The sequence below is a fragment of the Peromyscus californicus genome, unplaced genomic scaffold (genome assembly GCF_007827085.1).
Source record: "Peromyscus californicus insignis strain IS unplaced genomic scaffold, ASM782708v3 Scaffold_7__1_contigs__length_154581171, whole genome shotgun sequence".
Taxonomy (NCBI): domain Eukaryota; kingdom Metazoa; phylum Chordata; class Mammalia; order Rodentia; family Cricetidae; genus Peromyscus; species Peromyscus californicus.
Window position 1 is genome coordinate 8,324,060 of NW_026294595.1, and position 21,809 is coordinate 8,345,868.

The following is a 21,809-nucleotide window of genomic DNA, read 5'->3' on the forward strand; positions in this document are numbered from 1 at the left end:
GGGTGGGGCAGTGTTCCTACTGGATCATTTGGGTCAAAATAAATTTAAATAGTTGGACAGTTCTCCTTCCTGGCAGCCACTAAAGGAGACACTCGGGAGGCAGAGGCAAATGGATCTCTGTGAGTTCGAGGTCAGCCTGGTCTACATAGTGAGCTCCAGGCCAGCCAGGACTATTTAGAGAGACACTGTCTCAAAAACAAAACAAAACAAAACCAAACAAACAAACAAGTGAAAAACCACCACCACCACAACAACAAAATGAACAAAAACTGGGAGCCTGAAGGGACACATGGGTGTGTGTCACACCTGTAGTGACTGCTCAGGTTTTTGGTGGGAAGACCGGGGGGAAGCTAGGACCTCCTGGGGACCTGCGCAGCTCTGTGGGTGCCTTGGGTAAAGGTGATTCCAGAGGCCACAGATGCTCTGATGGATAAAGGGATGCCCCTCATCCATCCTTGCTTAAACTGTTACCTAATGTCTGTCTGTCTTGCTTTTCCTTCACGGTGTAGCTCTGGTGAACACCCGGAGTAATTGTTAATTTGTTAAAGGAAATCCTAACCAACATAACCCACTATCCTTGGAGAATGGGTGAGGGCTGGGGACGTGTGTCCTTTTGGAATACAGGTCCTTTCCCATGCGCTTCCATGACATTTCTGTGAAGTCAGTGAAAAAGTGAAACACTGGAGGCTGTAGAGTTGGCTCAGTGAGGAGAGCTCTTGCCCTCACAAGCGTGCAGACCCCAGCTTAGACCCCCAGCACCACAGGAAGCCAGGTGTGACTGTGTCCATCTGGAATCCCAGCACTGAGGGCCGGAGAGAGGTGAGTTCCAGAGGAAGTGCCCTGGACAGCCAGCCTCGCCAAAGAAAAGGCAGTCTCAAGGCTGTAACGTGGAGAGAGGGTGACATCTGACATCCTGCTGAAGTGACACCTTGAGTGTGCACAGCTCTGCATACTCATGTGTCTGTACCACAAACACGCACACAGACATGAAATATTAGGTAGGAAATGGAATAGCTGTAAAAGCAAATATCTCAAAGACCTGTTTTACCCAGGACTGTGCCCAGGAGCAATGTAGGTTCCATCCTGAGATGAAGAAAAGCTGACTACGGAGCCGTTTAACCTGGGTGTGGGTGGCCACGCCTTCCATGGCTGGTTCCACTGTCCATTCTGCTAACTGGGCCGCTCCAGCCTCTCCAGCCTCGTCAGAGACGTCCCCTCTGACTCAGAGCTGGAAACAAGAGCCCCACTGCCACAAGATGAGTCACATGCCAGAGCTTTGTTTGAGGAAATGTAAACTTCAAAAGCCTAATTGGGTGAGACACCCTTTCTACGGATCCTAAGTTTATATGAGAGGCTGCTGACCTGAATCTCCATAGCAACCAAGGTTTGAGGCTTTTCCAGTGACTTGTTTTCAAATAACAATGGTAGTTGAAAAGCCAGGGGAGCCTTTGAAAGGGACCTGGCCGGTCAGTTAGGTTGACGCTTTATCAATTGACATAGGGATAGCGGGAGGACAGTTTGTCACGGTGTCACAGGCAACCAGTGCTGTCTATTCCGTGGCTCGTCACAAGCCACCAGCCCAGAGTGCCCCTTACAGGTGCCTCTGCCATTCAGACGCCATCCAAGCCTCACACCTGTTCTAAATACATTCAAAAGATTCAGGTCACCACTGAAGCAGCCATGTTCAAGTGCAGGCAGGCAGTCTCCTGAAGCTCCTGTCCCAGACACTGCAGCCACAGAATGTTTCCATCATCACACACAGGTCTAGAGGGCTCTCTGGCCACTGACCAGATTGCCTCACTTCCACAGACCAGTGACTTGTATTGAATTTTGTTACATCCCAGATTTAAAAAAAAAAATCTCAGAGCTGGGCAGATGGGTCTGAGGGTGAAAGTGTTTGTAAGCCCAAGTGTGAAAGCTTGAGTCTAAATTCTTAGACTCGATGTAAAAGCACAATGCCCAGCAGGCATGGCCGTAATACCAGTGCCCTGTGGGGAGATAGAGTATGCAATGGAAAGACAGCCCAGAGACCCTGTCTCAAACAACGTGGAAGATAGGGACCCCTGGTGTGTGTGTGTGTGTGTGTGTGTGTGTGTGTGTGTGTGTGTGTGTATGTACACAATCTCAACCTAGGAAACAAGTATCAGGGTCCCCAAGGTGGCTTAGGACTTGATGACCTTGAGTTCCATTCCAGAGACCCACATGATTGAATGATGGAGCTGTCTCCCACAGATGGTATAATAAATAAAAATTGTAAAGACGGATCTTCCTCCAAGCTCAAAGCTGGAATAGAGTGAATACAGAGGTAGACACGGAAGTTTTCAAATAGTGTGCGTGGGAGAGGAAACTGCCCCAGCCTGTCATGCCGAGGGACCCTCCTGCTGCTGCTTGGCTTCAGGCCCTTGCTTGGCTTGGTGACAGGACCATCACCCACCCTCTCACCCTCGACCGTCACACACTCAGGGTGTCTCAGGATGGGGCTCCCATCTCCAGGCGGCCTAAGAGGCAAATATTTGCTGACTCATGCACTTCCCAGCCCAGCCATCTTCCTCATAATCGGCCTACAAACTTTGTCACAAGCCCCTGAGTAAGCCGCTTGGCAAATCCAGTGGATTCCAGAATCACATTCCCTGGGCCCCCCTTTCTTCTCGCCCCCAAGTCAGTCTCACCCTTGTTTGAAAAGAATTGAGGTTTTGAAGTAAAATCTCTCTTGTAAGCTTCCTGGCTTTCGCTGGGCCGGTTGAATACATTTCATTCTTTATGAAAACGGCCTCATTTAAGGAAAAGCTCTTGGCACTACAGTGGAGCCATGGCTGTCCAGCAAGGAGACAGTCTTTGGAGGGAGACCAGCCCCTGATGTCTTCTACTGAAAGCACATGTACAAAGACCAGAGGGCAGTGAGACTTTAAAGAGAGCCCCGCCAGGCGTGGTGGCTCAGATCTGCAGTCCTGGCCCTTGGGAGGCCGAGTCTAAAGGGCTGCCTCAAATTGAAGGCCAACCTGCTCTACACAGCAAGTACCAGGCTAAGCAGGCGCTAAAAATTGCAAGTGGGGAGCGGGGAGAAAATGAGGTGCTGCAGAGATGGCTCAGCAGTTAGAACAAACTGCCCTTGCAGAGGCCCCGAGTTCCCAGCACCCACATCGTGCAGCCCACAACCACCTGTACCTTGTTCCGGGGAAATCTGATGCCCTCTCCTGAACTCTGGGGCACCGAACACACATGTGTGCACACACAATTTTGAAATAAAATCTTTCAAATGGGGAGAGGGGACTAGGAGCCAAATGTGGTGGTTCACACCTATAATCCCAGTACCCAAAAAACCAAGGCAGGGAGTGTTCACCATGAGTTTGAGACTGTAGCCCAGTGGTAAAATGCTTGCCTCGTACACATAGGCCCCAGGTTCAGCCCTGCAGAAAGGGGGAGAGGTGTTAAAATACATTCCTGACTGTGAAAGCAGAGGAGGTTGGCTTTGTTCACTGGGAAGTAATTTGGGGTCCCAAAGACAGTGAGGGGCCAGTAACACCAGAAGGGGATGACATGGTTTTGGTTTTTGTGTTTAAATCATGCTTTTCGCTCACATCCTCAAAACGAAGTGATAGTCCACCTGTCATGATTTCACAGGGGTGGGAACTCTGCCTCAGCCTTGAGAGGGGAGCCGGGAAGGAATGCTCCAACCAAGGAAAGGGCAGAGGTTCCGAGCCAATGTTTGCGTGGCTGGATTACATTTACAGAAGCGCCAGCTTCCTCCACTTCAGTCATGGGTGGGAACAGTCAGAAAATGCAAACGAAGTAGTCTCTAAATTTTCTGTGGGCTTCCTTCTGAGTCAAACCTATTTCCTGGTCTCTCCTCCCCGGAGTGTGGCTGCTCCTGGTCTTCCTGCAGTGTGCGGGCCCTTGTAGTAACAGGCAGCCATTGGCGGGACCTCTGGGGTTTGCCTGGGTTTGGGTTTCCCATCTTAGCTGGTGTGGCGGGAAAGCCTCGCTGGTTCTGGGGAGCCTCTGCAGGTCTGCAGGCTTGGTTTGCCTCCTCCTACCCAGGAGCACCTCAAGGCCTTCTGGCTTCTCACTTACGTTTGTGTCTGCAGGGTGCCACACCAGAAGACTTCAGCAACCTCCCGCCTGAGCAGAGAAGAAAAAAGCTGCAGCAGAAAGTTGATGATCTCAATAAAGAGATCCAAAAGGAGATGGATCAGAGGTAGGATGGGTCAGTGTGCCCTGTCAAACAACCCAAGCTCAGTTTGGAAAGAGGAAATCTGAAAATGTGTGTGTGTGTGTGTGTGTGTGTGTGTGTGTGTGTGTGCGCGCGCAGTACCCACAGAGGCCAGAAGAGGGTGTCAGAACTCTTGGAACTGGAGTTACAGGCCGTTGGGAGCCACCAGATACAGGTGTTGGGATCCCGACTTTGGCCCTCATGATAAAGTAGTACATATTCTTAAATGCTGAGCCATCACCTCTCCAGCATCCAAAATGGATAGAAAGGCATTATTTTGGTAGGTGTTTTTGTCTGTTTTCTCACTGTGTGCTGGGTTTCTCTGTAGAGGTTGTATTTTGAGTCTGGGGAACAAAATGCCGTTGGCTAGGTTTCATGTTTCTCTTGTCCTGTGTGAATGGGTGAATTTTTGGTTTTCTACTCCAGTCAATGGGAGGAAGATTAATGGGGTCCCGGGGTCATGGGCTGAATAGGCTACCTCAGCTTCCCTCCACCTTGTACAGATGTTGGTGTGGCTGCACTTCTTGCAGCAGGGGTGCAGGCGTCTGTAGCTCTCGAAGCAGGGGTGCAGGCGTCTGTAGCTCTCAAAGCAGGGGTGCAGGCGTCTGTAGCTCTCGAAGCAGGGGTGCAGGCATCTGTAGCTCTTGAAGCAGGGGTGCAGACGTCCGTAGCTCTTGAAGCAGGGGTGCAGGCGTCCGTAGCTCTTGAAGCAGGGGTGCAGGCGTCCGTGGCTCTCGAAGCAAGTCATCTTCTTGTCTCTTGTATTTCTGAGCAAGCTGGCGAAGGGATAGTTCATTTATGCACAGCACTAGGTGCAGGGTGGACTCTCTCTGATGTTGTAGTCATACAATACGAGCCATCCTCCAGCAGCTTGCCTTCCAGTATTGTCCTCTGCTGCTCCAGCAGGCTGCTTTCCTTGTCTGGGATCTCTGTCCCGACATTCTCAAGGATAGTGTCACTGGGCTCCACCTCAAGGGTGATGGTCTTGCCTGTCAGGGACCTCTTGAGGTTCTGCATATTGGCATCAGCTAGGTCGCCTCGATACAGGCAGAATCTTGGAGTTTTCTCTCAGGGGTCAAAGGGATTTTGGGTTATTTGTTTTTGTTTTTGTACAAAGAGTAGAAAATGGCATGAGTCCCACTCCCACACATCCTGCTTTTGAGTCTAAAATCTGTTTCTTTTTAGTTGAGGCTAATTAAGTATCAGCCTTCCTGTAGAGTCTCACAGGTCTCCTCCCTCCCCTCCCCTTCCCTCTCCTCCTCTTCCCTCCCCTCCCCTTCCCTCTCCTCCTCTTCCCTCCCCTCCCCTTCCCTCTCCTCCTCTTCCCTCCCCTCCCCTTCCCTCCCCTCCCAATCCCCTCTTTCATTGGTTTTTTGTTTGTTTGTTTTTTGAGACAGGGTCTCCCTATGCAGACCAGGCTGGCCTCAAACTCACGGAGACCTCTGCCTCCTGCTTGCTGGGACTAGAGGTGTGCACCACTGCACCCCTCTGTTGTTTGGGGGGTTGTTTGTTAGCCTTTGAAAGAGTCTTACCCTGTAGTTCAGCCTGTCCTGGAATTCATTGTATTGCCCATGCTGGCCTTAACTCAGGGTAGCAATCCCCCTGTTGTAGCCTCCCAAGTGCTGGATCTATGGGCGTGAACCCCACCCATTTTTTCTTTTCACTGACTGTTTTAGTGGTCTGGAAGACAGCTGGTCTCTTTGTTCTGCTCAGGCTCAAGGTACAAGAAGTCTCAGGCTTTTCTCTCAAGGACCAAAGAGGGGTTTTCTGTTTGTTTGTTTGTCTGCTTGGTTTTTGTTTTTGTGGTGGGTTTTTGGTTGGTTGTTTGTTACTGTTTTTATTAAAAAGGAGAGAAGACTTATCATCCCTTTGGGACTTGGAGGTTTTGTTTTGTTGTGTGCTGTGCTGGGGTGGAGTGGACTCAGGGCCTCCGCACATGGTAGGCAGTTCTTCCGCTACTGAATCACAGTCCACATGGAAATCAGCAGGGGGGCAGTGGCGGCACACGCCTGTAATCCCAGCACTCAGGAGGCAGAGGCAGACGGATCTCTGTGAGTTCAAGGACAGCCTGGTCTACAGAGTGAGTTCCAGAACAGCCAGCGCTATACAGAGAAACCTTATTTCAAAAAACCAAAAACCATGGAAATCTTACGTATTAATGCTGTATCTTGAAATTGTGGCAATTGTTTATTTATTTGTTTGTTTGTTTTGAGAGTGTATTTAAAAAACCAAAACATTAAAGCTGTGGTTTTGGAAAGAAATTTATAGCTCTTGATGCATACTACAAGGAAAGTTAAAAAGCTAAATGTAATGGCACACGTCTGTAATCCCATCACTTAGAAGACTGAGGTAGAGGGTCACAAGTTCAAGGCCAACCTGAGCTAGTTTTGAGACCCTACCTCAAAACCAATAAAAACAAACATGGCTCAGCTGTTGAGAGCACTTGCTGTTCTTACAGAGGACTGGGGTTCAGTACCCAGCACACATGTGGTGGCTCACAACCACCTGTAACTCCAGTGCCACAGGATCCGATGCCCTCTTCTGGCCTCTGTGAGTGCTGCCCACAAGCGGTGCCCACCCAGACATTCAGGCACACAATTTTTTTTAAAGTTTGATTAATTTTTAAATTTAATATTAAAAAAGAAATGAAGTCTGTTCTTTTTGCTTCAACAGGAAGCACCCAAAAGTGAAAAAAATTCAAATAAAAGATAGGCCATTGCCACCCCATCACTAACCAAGACTGATACTGAGGGATATCACAGAAAACTAACTAATGCTTCCTTCTCTGTAGCTTGCTGTCTTTCTGTCTTGCTCTCCCCCGCCAGCCTCTCCTCTCCTCTCTGACCTCTCCCCTCCATCCCTCTCACTCCCTCATTATAACTTAGGTCTCCTTGATGGAACCCCTGAAACCAACAGCTGCTCACCTTCTGACCATCTCAGGGACTCATGTGTGACACTTCTGAAGCTTCCAAGCTGTCCATCCTTTGTGCCCTAGAGAACAGTCTCACAACTATAAACGTAGGAGGGGACACAGTTTCCAGCCAGCCAGGAGGGGTGAGCGCTAGAGAGCAAGAGGCACACAAATTTTTAAAAATAAGTTAAAACAGCCGGGCATGGTGGTGCACACCTTTAATCCCAATATTCAGGAGGCAGAGGCAGGTGGATCCCTGAGTTCGAGCACAGCCAGGTCTACAGAGTGAGTTCCAGGACAACCAGGGCTACACAGAGAAACCCTGTCTCCAAAAACAAAACAAAACAAAAACCAAGTTGAAACAAACAAACAAAAAAGCAAAAGCAGGGCTGGAGAGATGGCTCAGTGGTTAAGAGCACCGACTGCTCTTCCAGAGGTCCTGAGTTCAATTCCCAGCAACCACATGGTGGCTCACAACCATCTGCAATGAGATCTGGTGCCCACTTCTGGCCTGCAGTCATACATGTAGACAGATCACATTATACATAATAAATAAATAAATAAATCTTTAAAAAAAAAAAGCAAAAGTGAATTAACTAAGGCACCTCTTCATGAAATTAGGGAGGAGACAGCAGGTTAAAGTCATCACAGACAGGAGAGAGAAGCCATGTGGTGGGAGTCTGGGGCAGGAAGATTGCTGACCAGTGAGGCCAGCCTGTGCTACAAAGTGAGACCCCACCTCAAAAAAGGAGCAAGGAATTGGGGCAGGGCTCAGTGGTTAAGAGTGTGTATTCCTTTTGCAAAGGATCTGAATTCTATCTCAGCACCACACCGGGTGACTCACAACTCAGTAACTCCAGCTTCAATAGGGTCTGATGCCTCTGACCTCAATGGGCACGTGCACTCACGTGCACACTCACCCTCCACACATAACTGAAAATAATAATTTTTAAAGCAAAAGAGAGAGACAGACAGAGACAGAAAAAGAAAAGAAAAGAAAAAACAAAGCCGGGCGGCAATGGCACATGCCTTTAATCTCAGCACTTACAGGCAGAGCTGGGTAGATCTCTGAGTTTGAGGCTAGCCTGGTCTACAGAGCAAGTTCCAGGACAGCCAGGGCTACACAGAGAAAACCTGTCTCAAAAACCAAAAGAGAAAATCATGCTGTTTAACAAAGGATTTACAGACACAAAAATTCGGTTCCTTAAAGACTTCAGTAAAATTAGGGCTGGGAGCAGATCAGTGGGAAAGTGCTTCCTGCACACGCACGAAGAACTGAGTTCCAATCCCCAGTGCCCCTGTAAAAGCCAGGCACAGCGGTGGGTCTGTAACCCCACCACTGGCAAGCTGGTGAGAGACCGCGTCTCAAAAACCAAGGGGGTAGCCCGGCAGTGGTGGCGCACGCCTTTAAACCCAGCACTCTGGAGGCGGAGACAGGCGGATCTCTGTGAGTTCGAGGCCAGCCTGGGCTACAGAGTGAGTTCTAGGACAGGGAACAAAACTACACAGAGAAACCCTGTCTTGAAAAACCAAAAAAAAAAAAAAAAAAAAAAAAAAACAAGGGGAGTGGCCGGAGCGAGGGCTCCATGCTTATAAGCCCTTGCTCTACGATTGGAGGACTGAGGTCCAGACTCCAGCACCCACAAAACATGCCCAGTGTCCCACAAACATCTCTAAGCCAAGTTCTCAGGTGGACAGAGTCGGTGGGATCTCTGGGGCTTGCCTCCAGGGAATAGGTGAAGACTGAGAAGACGCATGACTGTGTTCTCCGTGTTCTCCATGACTCACACAGGCATGCTCACCTGCACGCTCACACACACAAATAAACAAATACATAAATAAGCAGTTTTTAAAGAAAAGGCATAGGTAGACAAGAGGTAGATGAAGACACCCAATGTGACCTGTGTGTGCACACATACCTGCGCACACACACAACACACATGAGTGTGCACACACACACATCAGTGAACTTTTGAAGAAATTGATCAAAAGAGACCATGAGAAGAGAGGTGAGCTCACCCTGTAGCCCAGGCTAGCCTCCAATTTACGCTCCTCCTGCCTTGGCCTCCAAGTGCTGGGATCACCAGTATGTGTCACCAAGCCAGAAGGGCAGTGTTAACAACTACTTTTAATTTTTCAGAGAAATGCTGGTAAGAGGTGATGGGAGACCTGTGATGCCCAGGATGGGGTTTTGTGAAGGACAGTTGACTTTTCACCCAGTCAGAGAAAACCCGCTACTGACTCCGGCCTCAGTTCCCATGCTGTTCTTACTCTTTTCTCAGGGACGCCATCACCAAAATGAAAGATGTGTACCTAAAGAACCCTCAGATGGGAGACCCGGCCAGCTTGGACCACAAACTCGCTGAGGCCACCCAGAACATAGAGAAACTGCGCCTGGAGACACAGAAGTTTGAGGTGTGGAGGACAGGATTAAGGAAGGAGCAGGAAGGGGAAGGCTGCCTCTGGGCAGAGCCCTGGGGAACCCCCCCCAACCCTCACCCCCACATTTCCAGTGGTTGGTGTGATGGTTGTGTTAGGCTATGTCTCTGGAGAGGAAAACCACCCTACTGACAAGCCTTGGGCCTGGGGTTCCCCAGGGTGACCTCAGAGCCACGGGACTGAGTCAGAAGGAAGTATAGGGTAATTCATCTGTGATTACATGGCTGCCCAAGAGTGTTGCCCAGTGATGCCTGCTTTCTGCCATGTGGGATGATTGGTAAATTTGGTAAACAGGGGCCTCCCTACCCCTTCCTCAACTCTGCAAGAGAAGCAGTTGCCTGTGAGCCCATCTGTATAGCCAGCCAGTGCAGGGCCAAAGACGTCACCCAGGCCTTCCTCCGTCAGCTTTAAGTGACTGTCCAACCCTGAGTTAAGGCCTGGCGGCCCACGATTGAGCCTAGGCTAGCCCAGGTCCAAGTCTTCTGTGGCTTTTGCTTCCAGGCCTGGCTGGCTGAGGTGGAGGGCAGACTCCCAGCACGGAGTGAGCAGGCGCGCCGGCAGAGTGGAATGTATGACGGTCAGACACACCCGACAGTCACTAACTGCGCCCAGGACCGGGAAAGGTACAGTCCCTGTGCGGCCCTGCCTCTGGCAGAGGGGCCATCTGGCTTTGTACTTACCTCTAAATTCTGGAATTTCTCATGAACGTAAGGCAAGAACGTGTGTTTCCATCATCTCTGATCCTTCCCACACGAAAATGTTTCAATTTATCATCCAGTCTGGGCGGGCGACCTGAGGCAGCGTTGCCCCGTGGTGGTGGTGGTGGTGGTGGTGGTGGTGGCGGTGGCGGTGGCGGCGGCGGCGGCGGCGGCGGCGGCGGCGGCGGCGGCGGTGGCGGTGGCGGCGGCGAGGGGACCGCGTCTCCAGGTGGGGCGCTATAGTTGTTTCCTGTCTTCCTCTCTTGAGCAGCCCAGATGGGAGTTACACGGAGGAGCAGAGTCAGGAGAGCGAGCTCAAGGTGCTGGCCACGGACTTCGATGATGAATTTGATGATGAGGAGCCACTTCCTGCCATAGGGACCTGCAAGGCCCTCTACACATTTGAAGGTACTGCTGCCCAAGGGAGGTCTTCTGCCTTCCCAAACTGACTAGGTGATCCCTCTCTCCCAGGGATCAGAACTCTCTCTCTCTCTTTCTCTCTTTCTCTCCCTCATACATACGATAAAATTATAGAAAAAAATATTATTTATTTTATGTGAATGGGTGTTTCGCCTACATGTGTGTCTGTGAACCATGTTAGTGCCTGGTGCCTGTGGAGGCCAGAAGGCAGCATCGGATCCTCTGCAACCGGAGTTGTAGGTGGTTGTGAGCCACCATGTGGTGCTGGGAACCGAACCCCAGTCCTCTGCAAGAGCAGCCAGTGCTGTTGACTACTGAGCCATCTCTCCAGCCCCAGTAAAAGAATTTTTAAATAAATAAATAAGATGGGAAAATTAATCAATAATCAACCTGACAGCAACCTCTACCCACCATACACTACACACTCACACACACACATTTATATACACACATCACACTCACAATCTCTCACATGCTCTTCTACATACACATGCTCACACAATCTCTCTTTCACACACACACACACACACACACACACACAGTGGAGTACCTGGTTGAGAAAAAGAAGTGTCAGCTTTTCTTGAGGAGCTGTTGATGGTGTTGACAGGCACACCGTTGCCCCTGTGTGGGATCGGCCAGGAGACAGGGTGGACCATCAGCCCAGGCCTCAGCCAGGGGACAGGGTGGACCATCAGCGCCAGGCCTCGATGCTCTGCACTTGGACATGCTGCTGCCCAGAGTTACAGAGGACGCTGTGACAGAAGCAGGCAGGGCTCAGGGATGAGTGACAGATGCCATACCCAGAAAATCATCAATGAAGCTTTGCTGTGTCACCCCGCCCCCAACACCGACAGACAGTCAGTCAGACACACACACACACACACACACACACACACACACGTGACCCTGCTGACAGGGCCCTAAACCATTGTCCGCTGCCCTATTTCATTTCTGTTGCTGGGATGAAATATCCTGACGATAATCAACTCAGAGGGGAAAGGAGTTTCTCTGGCTCACAGTTCCGAGTCCCAGTCTATCCTAGCAGGAGCCAGACAATGGCTGGTCACACCCACCACCAAGACGAATGCTGTTCTAAGAGCTTCTACTCTTTTCTTTTCTTTTTTTTTTTCTCGAGACAAGGTTTCTCCATGTAGTTTTGGAGCCTGTCCTGGATCTTGCTCTGTAGCCCAAGCTGGCCTTGAACTCACAGAGATCCGCCTGCCTCTGCCTCCGGAGTGCTGGGATTAAAGGCCTGCGCCACCACTGCCCAGCTAGCTTCTACTCTTAGACAGCAGCGAACTTTCAGGTGCTGCCCACTTTCAGGCTAGGCCTTCCCACATCAATTATGGTGGTTAAGACAGACTCCCACGATATCCTCCCTATGCTAATTCCCTGCCGGGTTCCACCCTCCTGAATGCTTAAGGGAAGTTCCTTGTCTGTGTATCCTGCATACTGGGTGTTAACAGCTTAGATGCAAGATTGTAAAACATCTGTAGCAAACTTCTGCCCTCCGGGGTTCCCCCACTGTGCTGTAAGCCTGTATTTAAGACCTCCTCCCTCCTTCAATAAACGGCATTTGGCATTAAAAAACAATAATAATAAAATAAAATAAAATAAAGACAGACTCCCACAAGTCCAACAGTGGTGGCGCATGCCTTTAATCCCAGCACTCAGGAGGCAGAGGCAGGCGGATCTCTGAGTTCGAGGCCAGCCTGGTCTACAGAGTGAGTTCCAGGATAGTGAAGGCTACGCAGGAAAACCCTGTCTTGGAAGAAGAGAGACAGAGACAGACAGACAGACAGAACCAGCCTTCCATGGACACTCCCACAGGCCGACCTGCTGTCCAGTTCCTCACTGATCTCTTCCTAGGTGGCCTCAGGTTGTCTCACGCTGACAGAAATAACCATTGCACACTCCCAGAGCTGTCCGAGAAGGGTGGCTGGCTTTTAAATGACCGTAGAGAGCTGTCTGGGGGCCTTGGCTAAGGAGAAGACACAGCTGCATTGTGCTTGACAGGGCTAAGCAAAGGGGAGGAGAGCCAAGGCCAACCCAGCGGCTCATCCTTGGGTGGCTCATCCTTGGGTCCTCGGAGATGCCCTGGGGAAGGAGTGTCCCAGGAAATCCAGGTCTCCTGGGCTACATTTCCAAGGCCTGGGGACATCACGAGGAACAGTCCTAGAGGCAGTAGGAAAAGTAGAACCTTGACTTCAGGAAATGCCAGAAGGGGAGAGAGATGAGGGCCTGCTAGAAGGTGCTGTGGAAGTTGAGCGAAGACCCCTGCTCCCCCTGCCCCCCTCTGCCCCAGGAGAAACCCTGAGAGGAATGGCCTAGAGGAGTAGATTCACCAAGGCTTGTGGGGAGCTGTGGGGGTTCCTCAGAGGACCTAAGGAAGGGTCCTGTCTAAGGAGGGGTCCACAGACAGGAGGAGGAACCTGAAGACACTTGAGGAAGGAAAACACCGTGCAGGGACCAAGGAGGGGGGGACGTCCTCTGCACTGATCACCTTGACTCCCAGATACCGCTGCAAGGGCCCTCCCAGCACGACCTGAGAGACCTCACAGCTCGCTTTCCTTCTTCAGGTCAGAATGAAGGCACCATTTCCGTGGTGGAGGGGGAGACGCTGAGCGTCATCGAGGAGGACAAGGGTGACGGGTGGACTCGCATCCGCAGAAGCGAAGACGAGGAGGGCTACGTCCCTACCTCCTACGTCGAAGTCTATTTAGACAAAAACGCCAAAGGTGCTAAGACTTATATTTAATCCACTTAAGACAAAACAAAAGCCTTTAAAAGCATTGGAGTTGTCTCTCCCCACCACTTTGGCTGTTACAGGCCTTCAAGAGGCCGGCAGAGAGCAAGTGATGCAGACACTCGGGGAACTGGGGGCATCTCATGCCTGAGTTTGTCCAACTTGGCCACGTGCAAAGCTGCCACTGGCCTGCTTACAACTGTGTCCTTTGAAATCTGATCAGTGTTTCCATCCTTTCAACAAAATATGTAGATTTTTTAATTGTATAGTGGTGGTTCGTGCCTATAATCCCAGTGCTCAGGGGGCCGAGTCAGGAGCATCCCATCATGCCTATAATCCCAGTGCTCAGGAGGCTGAGTCAGGAGCATCCCACTGAGTGTCAGGTTAGCTTGGGCTACAGAGTAAGACTCAGTATATAAATAAATAAATAATAAATAAATAAATAAATAAATAAATGTATGTTACATTTGTTACTTCATCAGTGGAACTGAGTAACACCTAAAGTCTTTGACTAAAGACTGTAACATTCTCTTGGTGCCCACGCTGAGTGCCCTTACAGTTGCTGCTCAGGTCTCCTGTGTTAGCCTTTAATTGTCTGAGTGTCCCAAACAACCAAGAGATGTCCAGAAATGTACGCTCCTTTAGTGATTTAACTTTGACTGACATTATCGTCTTCTGGTTTCACCCGATGGGCCTGGGCCAATGGTAGGGTGTCTTCAAGCTGTTGAGGCAGGCTTCTGCAGCAGCTAAGTGCCCAACACCCCTGTGGGCGTGATTTTCTATTCCTGTCAGAGGGTTTGCTGTGAGCAGAACCTGGTGTACCAGCCACTGTACAAAATGGCACCTGCATGTCCCTTTTTAAGGGGAAGACTTTCATTTTCTTTTTGATCTATAAGAGCCAATGTTTGAAATACTAGACACTGATTTTGGGGTTCTGGCACATTTGATCCAGCTAACTACAGCCAGAATAAAATAAATGGTCTCGTGTTTGAAGGGAATCTGGGCCATGTGGGAATTTGCACTTTAAAGTCAGTGCTGATATTGGAGGGGAGGGAGTGGCATGGGTCATATGCAGAGGTAATCCAGGACTGAATTATGCCAATCATGACCTCAAAGTCACCAAGGAGCCACATCTGTCCTTTTGTTGTTGTTGCTGCTTGAGACAGTGAAGCATGATTCTAATTAGTCTTATCAATAAAAACCAAGAGCCAAATATTGGGGTAATAATCTGAAAGATCAGAGAAGCAGAGCGGCAGCCACTAGAGACTTCTTACCGCTACGAATCCTCAGACCGAAAAGGGGGCCAAGATCCTGTCTCCACCTCCCCATTGTGCTGGGATCAAAGGTGTGAGCCTCCCAAGTGCTGGGATCAAAGGTGTGAGCCTCCCAAGTGCTGAAATCAAAGGTGTGAGCCTCCCAAGTGCTGGGATCAAAGGTGTGAGCCTCCCAAGTGCTGAGATCAAAGGTGTGAGCCACCACCACCTGGCCTCTATGGTTAACTAGTGGCTAGTTCAGACCTTTGATCTTCAGGCGAGATTTGTCAGAACACAAACAAAATATCATACAAGACAGGGTTTCTCTGTGTAGTCCTGGCTGTTCTGGAACTTGCTCTGTAGACCAGGCTGGCCTCGAACTCACAGAGATCTGCCTGGCTCTGCCTCTGGAGTGGTGCCACCACCGCCTGGCTCACATCTGGTTCTTTCTGTTTGACTTTGGGAATTATTTACATCTTATTTTTTTTTTTCCGAGACAGGGTTTCTCTGTGTAGTTTTGCGCCTTTCCTGGAACTCGCTTTGGAGACCAGGCTGGCCTCGAACTCACAGAGATCCGCCTGCCTCTGCCTCCCAAGTGCTGGGATTAAAGGCGTGCGCCACCACCGCCCGGCTTACATCTTATTTTTAAGCAAGAAAATAGCTCTCTGCCTCTATATTAGGGGCTCATTTTTATAAGCTGTTTTGTTTGTTTTTAATGTGGTTGGGGATGGAATTGGGCCGCATGCATGCTGGCAGGCTCATTCCCACGGAGCTGTAGCCCAGCCCCTTCACTGACTCTAAAAGTGACAGCTATACATCAATCTGGGCTCAGGAACCTGAAACGGTTTCGAGATTCTGGCAATGATTTCACCTGAATTTCACAAGGGCCTGTGAGGTGTCATTGAGCAAGCTTTCCTTACCGACAGCCTGGCTCTTAAAAGACTTTTTTTTTTTTTTTTTTTTGAGGCAGTGTCTTTTTTTTTTTTTAAAGGATTTATTTATTTATTATGTATACAATGTTCTGCCTGCATGTATGCCTACAGTCCAGAAGAGGGCACCAGATCTCATTATAGATGGCTGTGAGCCACCATGTGGTTGCTGGGAATTGAACACAGAACCTTTGGAAGAACAGCCAGTGCTCTTAACCTCTGAGCCATCTCTCCAGCCCGAGGCAGTGTCTTGATATGTAACCCAGGCTAGCCTTGAACTCGGTTCCCCTGGCTCTTGGCAGTTACAAAGTTGATATAAAGATGGCCCCATGCCCTCCCCAAGGCTTCAGCAGCCATACTTCACAGTCTAGTACGGTCTCCAAAATAGGAAGCTGACCCAGGCCACCTGGCTGTTTTTAATGCACATTCATTTTGTAATTCGTATTTTGTTTGAGTAACTTTTGCTGTCGTGGTGTATTTAAAGTCAACCATTCCGGGGCCCCTTCAGGTAAACAGCCTTCTGGGTGAAATGGACAGGTTTCCCTCAGGTTTGTGCAAGTTGGGGTGGGGAAATGTCAGTTTGGACATGCATTTGTGGTCACAGTCTTAAGTGTGTGTTACTAAATTGAACTTAGCATCCTAACAGATGAATGGGTCCAACACTAACTACACTGAATGATACTTCGTAGTTCCCATCTCCTCCGTGGTGAATAATAGAACTTCCTTCCAATAGTTGGCTGTTAAAAAAGGGAGATTGGAGATATGGTTAGGGGAAGCTGGCTCAGCAAATACAGGCATTTGCCCCCCAAGCATGATGAATATGAGCGCAATCCCCAGGACTCACGCGGTTGAAGGAAGGACCAATTCTCTAAAGGTGACCTCTAACTCTCCTACGCCATGGCACATGTGTACACCCACACAAAACACACACAACTCAGTGTAAAAAACTAGAGAGCAACGCACATCTGGAACCCCAGCCAGCACTTGGGAGCCAGAGGCAGACAGATCTCTGTGAGTCCAGGCCAGCCAGGGCCACAGAGTGAGATCTTGTCTCAAAACAACAGCAAATAAATAAGTAAAGAGAGGGAGAGCTGAGCTGTCTGTAGCTTTTTCCTGTTGTCAGGAAAGTATATCTGAGATTAATGGTCACCTGGGAGCTATCCTCAGACTGGGGGTGGGGTGCCATCCCACCTAGCCTCTCCCAAACCCTGCCCTCCTGCCTCCAACCCCTATCGGCCCAGCTGCTGCTGCCCAACTCCCAGGAACTCCAAGTACCTCTTGGATATTTGGGGGGGAGGGGCGGGCGCATTCCAGACAGGGTCTCTCTGTGTCATACTGGCTGTCCTGAAGCTGGCTCGGTACACCAGGATAGCTTCAAACTCAGAGATTCACTTGCTTCCGCCTCCGGGATTAAGGGTGTGCGCCACTACCGCCAGGCTGCACCTTTTGGATTTTTATATCATAACGCCAGAGCACTTTCTGTGTGTGTGGTATCTATGACGTACTTAATCATTGCCAAAATACTAGACTACTCTGAGCCTCGTGGGGAATGTTGCTTTTTACATCACTTTCTGTTGAACATGCCCGTAATCCTGCCCCGCAGGGTATATTTGTATATATTGCAATTTGAAAACTAAGCGGATTCTTTGAACAGTGTTGCTTTAGTGTTTTACCTGTCTGTTTTATTTGTTATTCCTCTGCCTAACCACTTTTTGTTTTTATAACTACTGGGGAGGCCCCTGGACTCTTGCACGGTAGCTAGGTCCCCCGGCTGGCTGCTGCACGCTTGAGTTTATTATAAACCCCTGGGCTCTGAGTAAGTGTTTGAATATAGTTGAATATAGCTGTCATGATTGTTTCTCTCTATTCTTCTCTAAGAGCAAAGACTCTGCCTGTCATCCTCCAGTGTGCCCTCGAACCTGCCTCTCTAATAAATGTTACTCTTTTTCTCAGTGCTGTGTATTTTAAGTGATTTTTCTCTTTTCAAGAACATTGTTCTCTGTAATAAGTGTGTAACACTTTCATCTCTGGGACTGAGGAATTTTCCAGCCAAATGCTTTTTTTTTTTTTTTTTCCCAAATAATTCTGCCTCCCTGTTCTTACTCCTCCTGTCCTCAGGCCTTGGCCTTGGAGCATCTGCTTTCCCTGTGTATTTCCTCGCCTCTGGCGATGGAGAGCTTTCGCTGCTCAATGAGGCATGGCAGCCTTAGGCTGCCTCCTGCCAAAGGGGTCTGTCCTTACTGCAAAGAGGCCCTACAATTGCAATGGGAGAATTTGCCCCTTAGCTTCCTCACGCCGTCCTGGACAAAAAAGAAAAAAAAAGTTCAGTTTGTTAAGAAGATGTCAAGTGATCAACCTTATTGATCTTTTTTTTTTTTTTTTTTTTTTTTGGTCCAGAGATGGGGCCAGCTAAAGACAGAAGTAAAAAGCCAGGCCTGTCATGCCAGAGTGTGGGAAGTAGAAACAGGAAGGCCATGAGTTCAAGGTCATCTTCAGCTGTCTAGAGACTCTGAGGTCACCCTAGGCTACAGGAAAGCCTGCCTCAAAACAAGGGACTAAAGCCTCGAAAGCTCTCCATGGCAGAGCCGCTCTGGTGACCGGGCACTCAAACCCCACCCCTCTTCCCAAGGCAAGCGCTTTGCCGATGGCAAATGTCTGCCTCTCACCTGCGGCTTTCTCTAACCCAGGGCTTTTCTTCTTTCTTTTTGTGTTATAGGTTCGTAAAGGCGGTGCACATGGCCAGAGTTCCCCGTGGGCCTCCCCAGGAGTCACCATCAGCCAGTCCACTTGTCCCCACGAGCCTCCAGCCCCACCCAGGCTGGCTGGGCATCCTCCAGCCCATCTGCAAGCTGGCTCTCTATATCCCACGCCCCCTTCTCATCACAGCATGCTCCCGTGGTTCTGCCATCCCCTCTGCCCATTGTACTGGCAGGGGCATTTCTCTTCCTCAGCCCCACACAGGGGTTGTCCACCTCACTCCAGTCCCCACCCACAGGGGCCACAAAGACAGCTGGACTTGTGCCCATGGGTCCCTGCTCCTTCTGGGCTCCCAGTCCACCTGCAGATTGCCTGGCCAGTCCTTGCACATTTCACACTGTGCCTTTTGTCAACTGTTACCACTGCTTTCCTAGGTGACAGACAGAATCCAGACAAGGAAGGCCAGTCCTGCACTGGGTGGACTGAGCGTCCACCTGTCTCCCGTGTGTCTCTTGGGACATCAGCAAATGTGTCCTTCTCTCCTGGTCCACCCATCCTCCAACATCTCAGCATTGACACCTTCCATACTTCATCCCAGTGGGTCTGAGATGGGACTAGGACATCCAGCCCCCACCCACCCCCACTCTGGTTCTAAACCCTCTACATAGCCCAGGAAGATCCATCTTGAAGTCCCGACTCCAGCTTGTGGGCCAGCCCTGTTGTCTGGCCTGAGTCTACCTTCTGTGAGCACTGTCCACCTGTTCGTGGCACCCTGTGACGGAGGGCCTCACACCTGCCGGCACATCACTGTAAAGTGGACCTGTTGAGTCCCATAAGTAGCATTCGAGGACTCTACTATGTTCCTCACCAAAGACCTTGTGCCTCTTGTGGTCCCTCTGGTGGCTCTGCAGCCACCGCTTCTGCATTTGATCCTGTGCTCGGGAAGCCCTGTGGAATGGATGGAGTTTGTGTTTGAAGCGGTTTTCCTCCTCAAATGATGGATCTTGGCGGGAGAACCAAAATGGCCATTCGCACCTTAGAGCCGCACAGCTTCCCCCCTTGCCCGGGACAGAAGCACTCAAGACTTGGCCGCAAGCCCCTGTGCAGGGCACCCTGTTAGCACGAGCTTGAGAAAGTTGGCATCCTCCTCTGGGCAGCTGGTAGCTTGGTGTCATGTCAGAGGATCAAAGACATGGGAGTCTTACAAAGACCGCAGAGCCAGGGACGGAAAGGGCAGGTCCACAGGGTCTGGCCTGGGCTTTGCCCCAAGTGTGTGGAATTCAGACATTCTCTGCAAACCAGGGCTGGCACACCACCCTGCAGAACAGCACTGCCAACTTAATAGCAGAGGGAGGGTTCTCGGGTGGGAGCAGCTGGCTAGGGCCTGGCTTTGGGTTGCAAGAGCAAGCAAGGATTAGCTTTCTGGCTTTCTCCACCCTGCCTCCTCCCAGGCAAGGCCAAGCCCAGGGTCCTACACACTGCCCTCTATGGCCCTGCAAAGCTGTTCCACGAACCACAGCTTCTGTTCCCTGTAGCAGATGCACCCTTAGTCACATGAGGAAGGCTTAGTGAACAAAATGGAAGCCTGGTACCTCAGGGTGACTGTCGGGGCCTCAGCTCTGACACAGCTAACCCAACCTGTGGTCCCTGCAGCCCCACTTCAGCAGGTCACCAGGCATCTATCCCCAGAACCTCGGATTTTCACCAATTGGTCTGACTGCTGTCCCCTCCGTGAGGAAGCTGAGTGGTTTTTACAGGTCTGTTTGCAGATCTTGGTAATGCATGAAGGATGTGTCTCCCATCTCCTGGGTCAAAAAAGGCTCTTGTCACAAAGGTAAAAGGGATAAGCTGCCAGTCCATGACTGTTAAAGCCTCTGCCTGCTTCCCTTCACTTCTCTTTAACTGCCTGTACTACCTACGTCCAGAAAGTATGGAGGATGAGCGTCTTCCTGTTCTCTGAGATGCGCCTTCTCCGAGATGCACGTTCTGCTGCGGGAATCCTGTGGAATCTTACCGGGTGTCGGGGGGAGGGGTGCAGGTTTTCCCCGGAAGCTCTCCACTCCCTCTCCCCGGACCCACTGCCTGTCATCCCTAGCTGCTAGAGTGCTGTTACAAGAATGACTCACTGTAAAAGAACCTGCCCTGCCAATGACTTAGAGGCGAAAATAAAAGGAACTTGACATTCACCCGTTTTTTTTTTTTTCTTTGCAGGATATGACTGTAATGGCTCCTCCCTCTAGGCTGAGAGGCTCAGCCAGTGGGATCAGCCCAAATATTGCACAGGGGGGCCTCTAATGCCTTCTGGTGACACCTGTAGTATGTAGAACATAGTAGAATGTTCACAGATACACACACACACACACACACACACACACACACACACACACAAACCAAGTTCTGTTCCTACCAGTATTTTTCCAGAAACTGCAGCCTGGTGTTTCCTTTTGATTTTGTGTCCTGTACGTATAACTTCTAGAATGTCTCTAATAATGGCCCCAAGTTCTCTTTTAACATGACATTGAGCACCTTTTAAAGTGTGTGTGTGTGTGTGTGTGTGTGTGTGCATGCCTTGAGGGCATGGCACTGTTGGGAAGGCCTTTGCAGCTGTCAGGTCTTGGGCTTGCCTGTGTCTCTGGAGGGGGAATTAAAACCAAACAAAGTGCTTTCATTAGAAGGCTACTCTCAACCTTGTAATTAAACGTTAGTCCTTTCAATGTTAAATAAAATATAACTTCTGGCATACAGTTCCTCGGTTCTCTGGTTGCATGAAGAGATGACTCGGGGTTGGGGAGATGGCTAAGTGGGGAGACTGCCTGCTGAGCAGCACAAGGACCTGAGTTCAATCTCCAGCGCCCACATACAAAGCTGGGCCCAGCAGTGAGCTCTGTGGCCTCAACACTAAAGGGGGCAAAGGCAGGTGAGACCCAGTCACCAACTGGACAGCTAATCTATGAAATCTATGAGACTCTATCTTAAAAATTACAGAGGCACACACCATTAATCCCAGCACTCAGGAGGCAGAGGCAGGCACATGGATTTCTGTGAGTTCAAGGCGAGCCTGGTCTTACATACTGAGTTCCAGATCAGTCAAGGTTACACAGGGACCTGTCTCAATGAAATTAAGATAGTGATAAAGGGTGACACCCAATGATGTTGAGCTAACTGGTCTCCTGTACACACACACACACACACACACACACACACACGAGAGAGAGAGAGAGAGAGAGAGAGAGAGAGAGAGAGAGAGAGAGAGAGAGAGAGAGAGGACTCTAGTCACAGAAGCTCTCAGAGCTGACCTCTGCTCTTCTCCGTCACTGTATAAACTACTCAGGGACAGGCTAGGCACCTAAATGTCACTTCCAGTTCTAAGAAAGGTGGCCACATCACGGTGACACGTTCTATCCAAGAATGGCAGATGTGTATGGGGAGAGGGGGAGAGTGTATTGATTGGGGTTGGCTCCTTAGCAAGTGAGGATTTTTCTTTTTCTTGTTGTTTTTCAAGACAA

General features: G+C 50.0%; 1 protein-coding gene across 18 annotated transcripts in view; it reads left to right on the forward strand.

Moving 5' to 3' along the window:
* The window catches only part of Fnbp1 (formin binding protein 1), a 129,135-nt gene extending 108,088 nt beyond the window's left edge, over positions 1-21,047 (forward strand). For 9 of the 18 annotated variants that reach the window (XM_052722719.1, XM_052722728.1, XM_052722726.1 and 6 more), the window contains 5 exons: positions 4,086-4,195; positions 9,404-9,536; positions 10,062-10,183; positions 10,530-10,666; positions 13,258-17,558. In XM_052722719.1, coding sequence (XP_052578679.1) covers positions 4,086-4,195; positions 9,404-9,536; positions 10,062-10,183; positions 10,530-10,666; positions 13,258-13,436 — 681 coding nt within the window. In that variant the 3' untranslated portion in view covers positions 13,437-17,558. Of the gene's footprint in view, positions 1-4,085; positions 4,196-9,403; positions 9,537-10,061; positions 10,184-10,526; positions 10,667-13,257; positions 17,559-18,322 lie in introns of those variants that run through there. The other 9 variants (XM_052722721.1, XM_052722717.1, XM_052722724.1 and 6 more) reach the window with 2 other exon arrangements.
* The last annotated feature ends 762 nt before the right edge of the window (positions 21,048-21,809 follow it).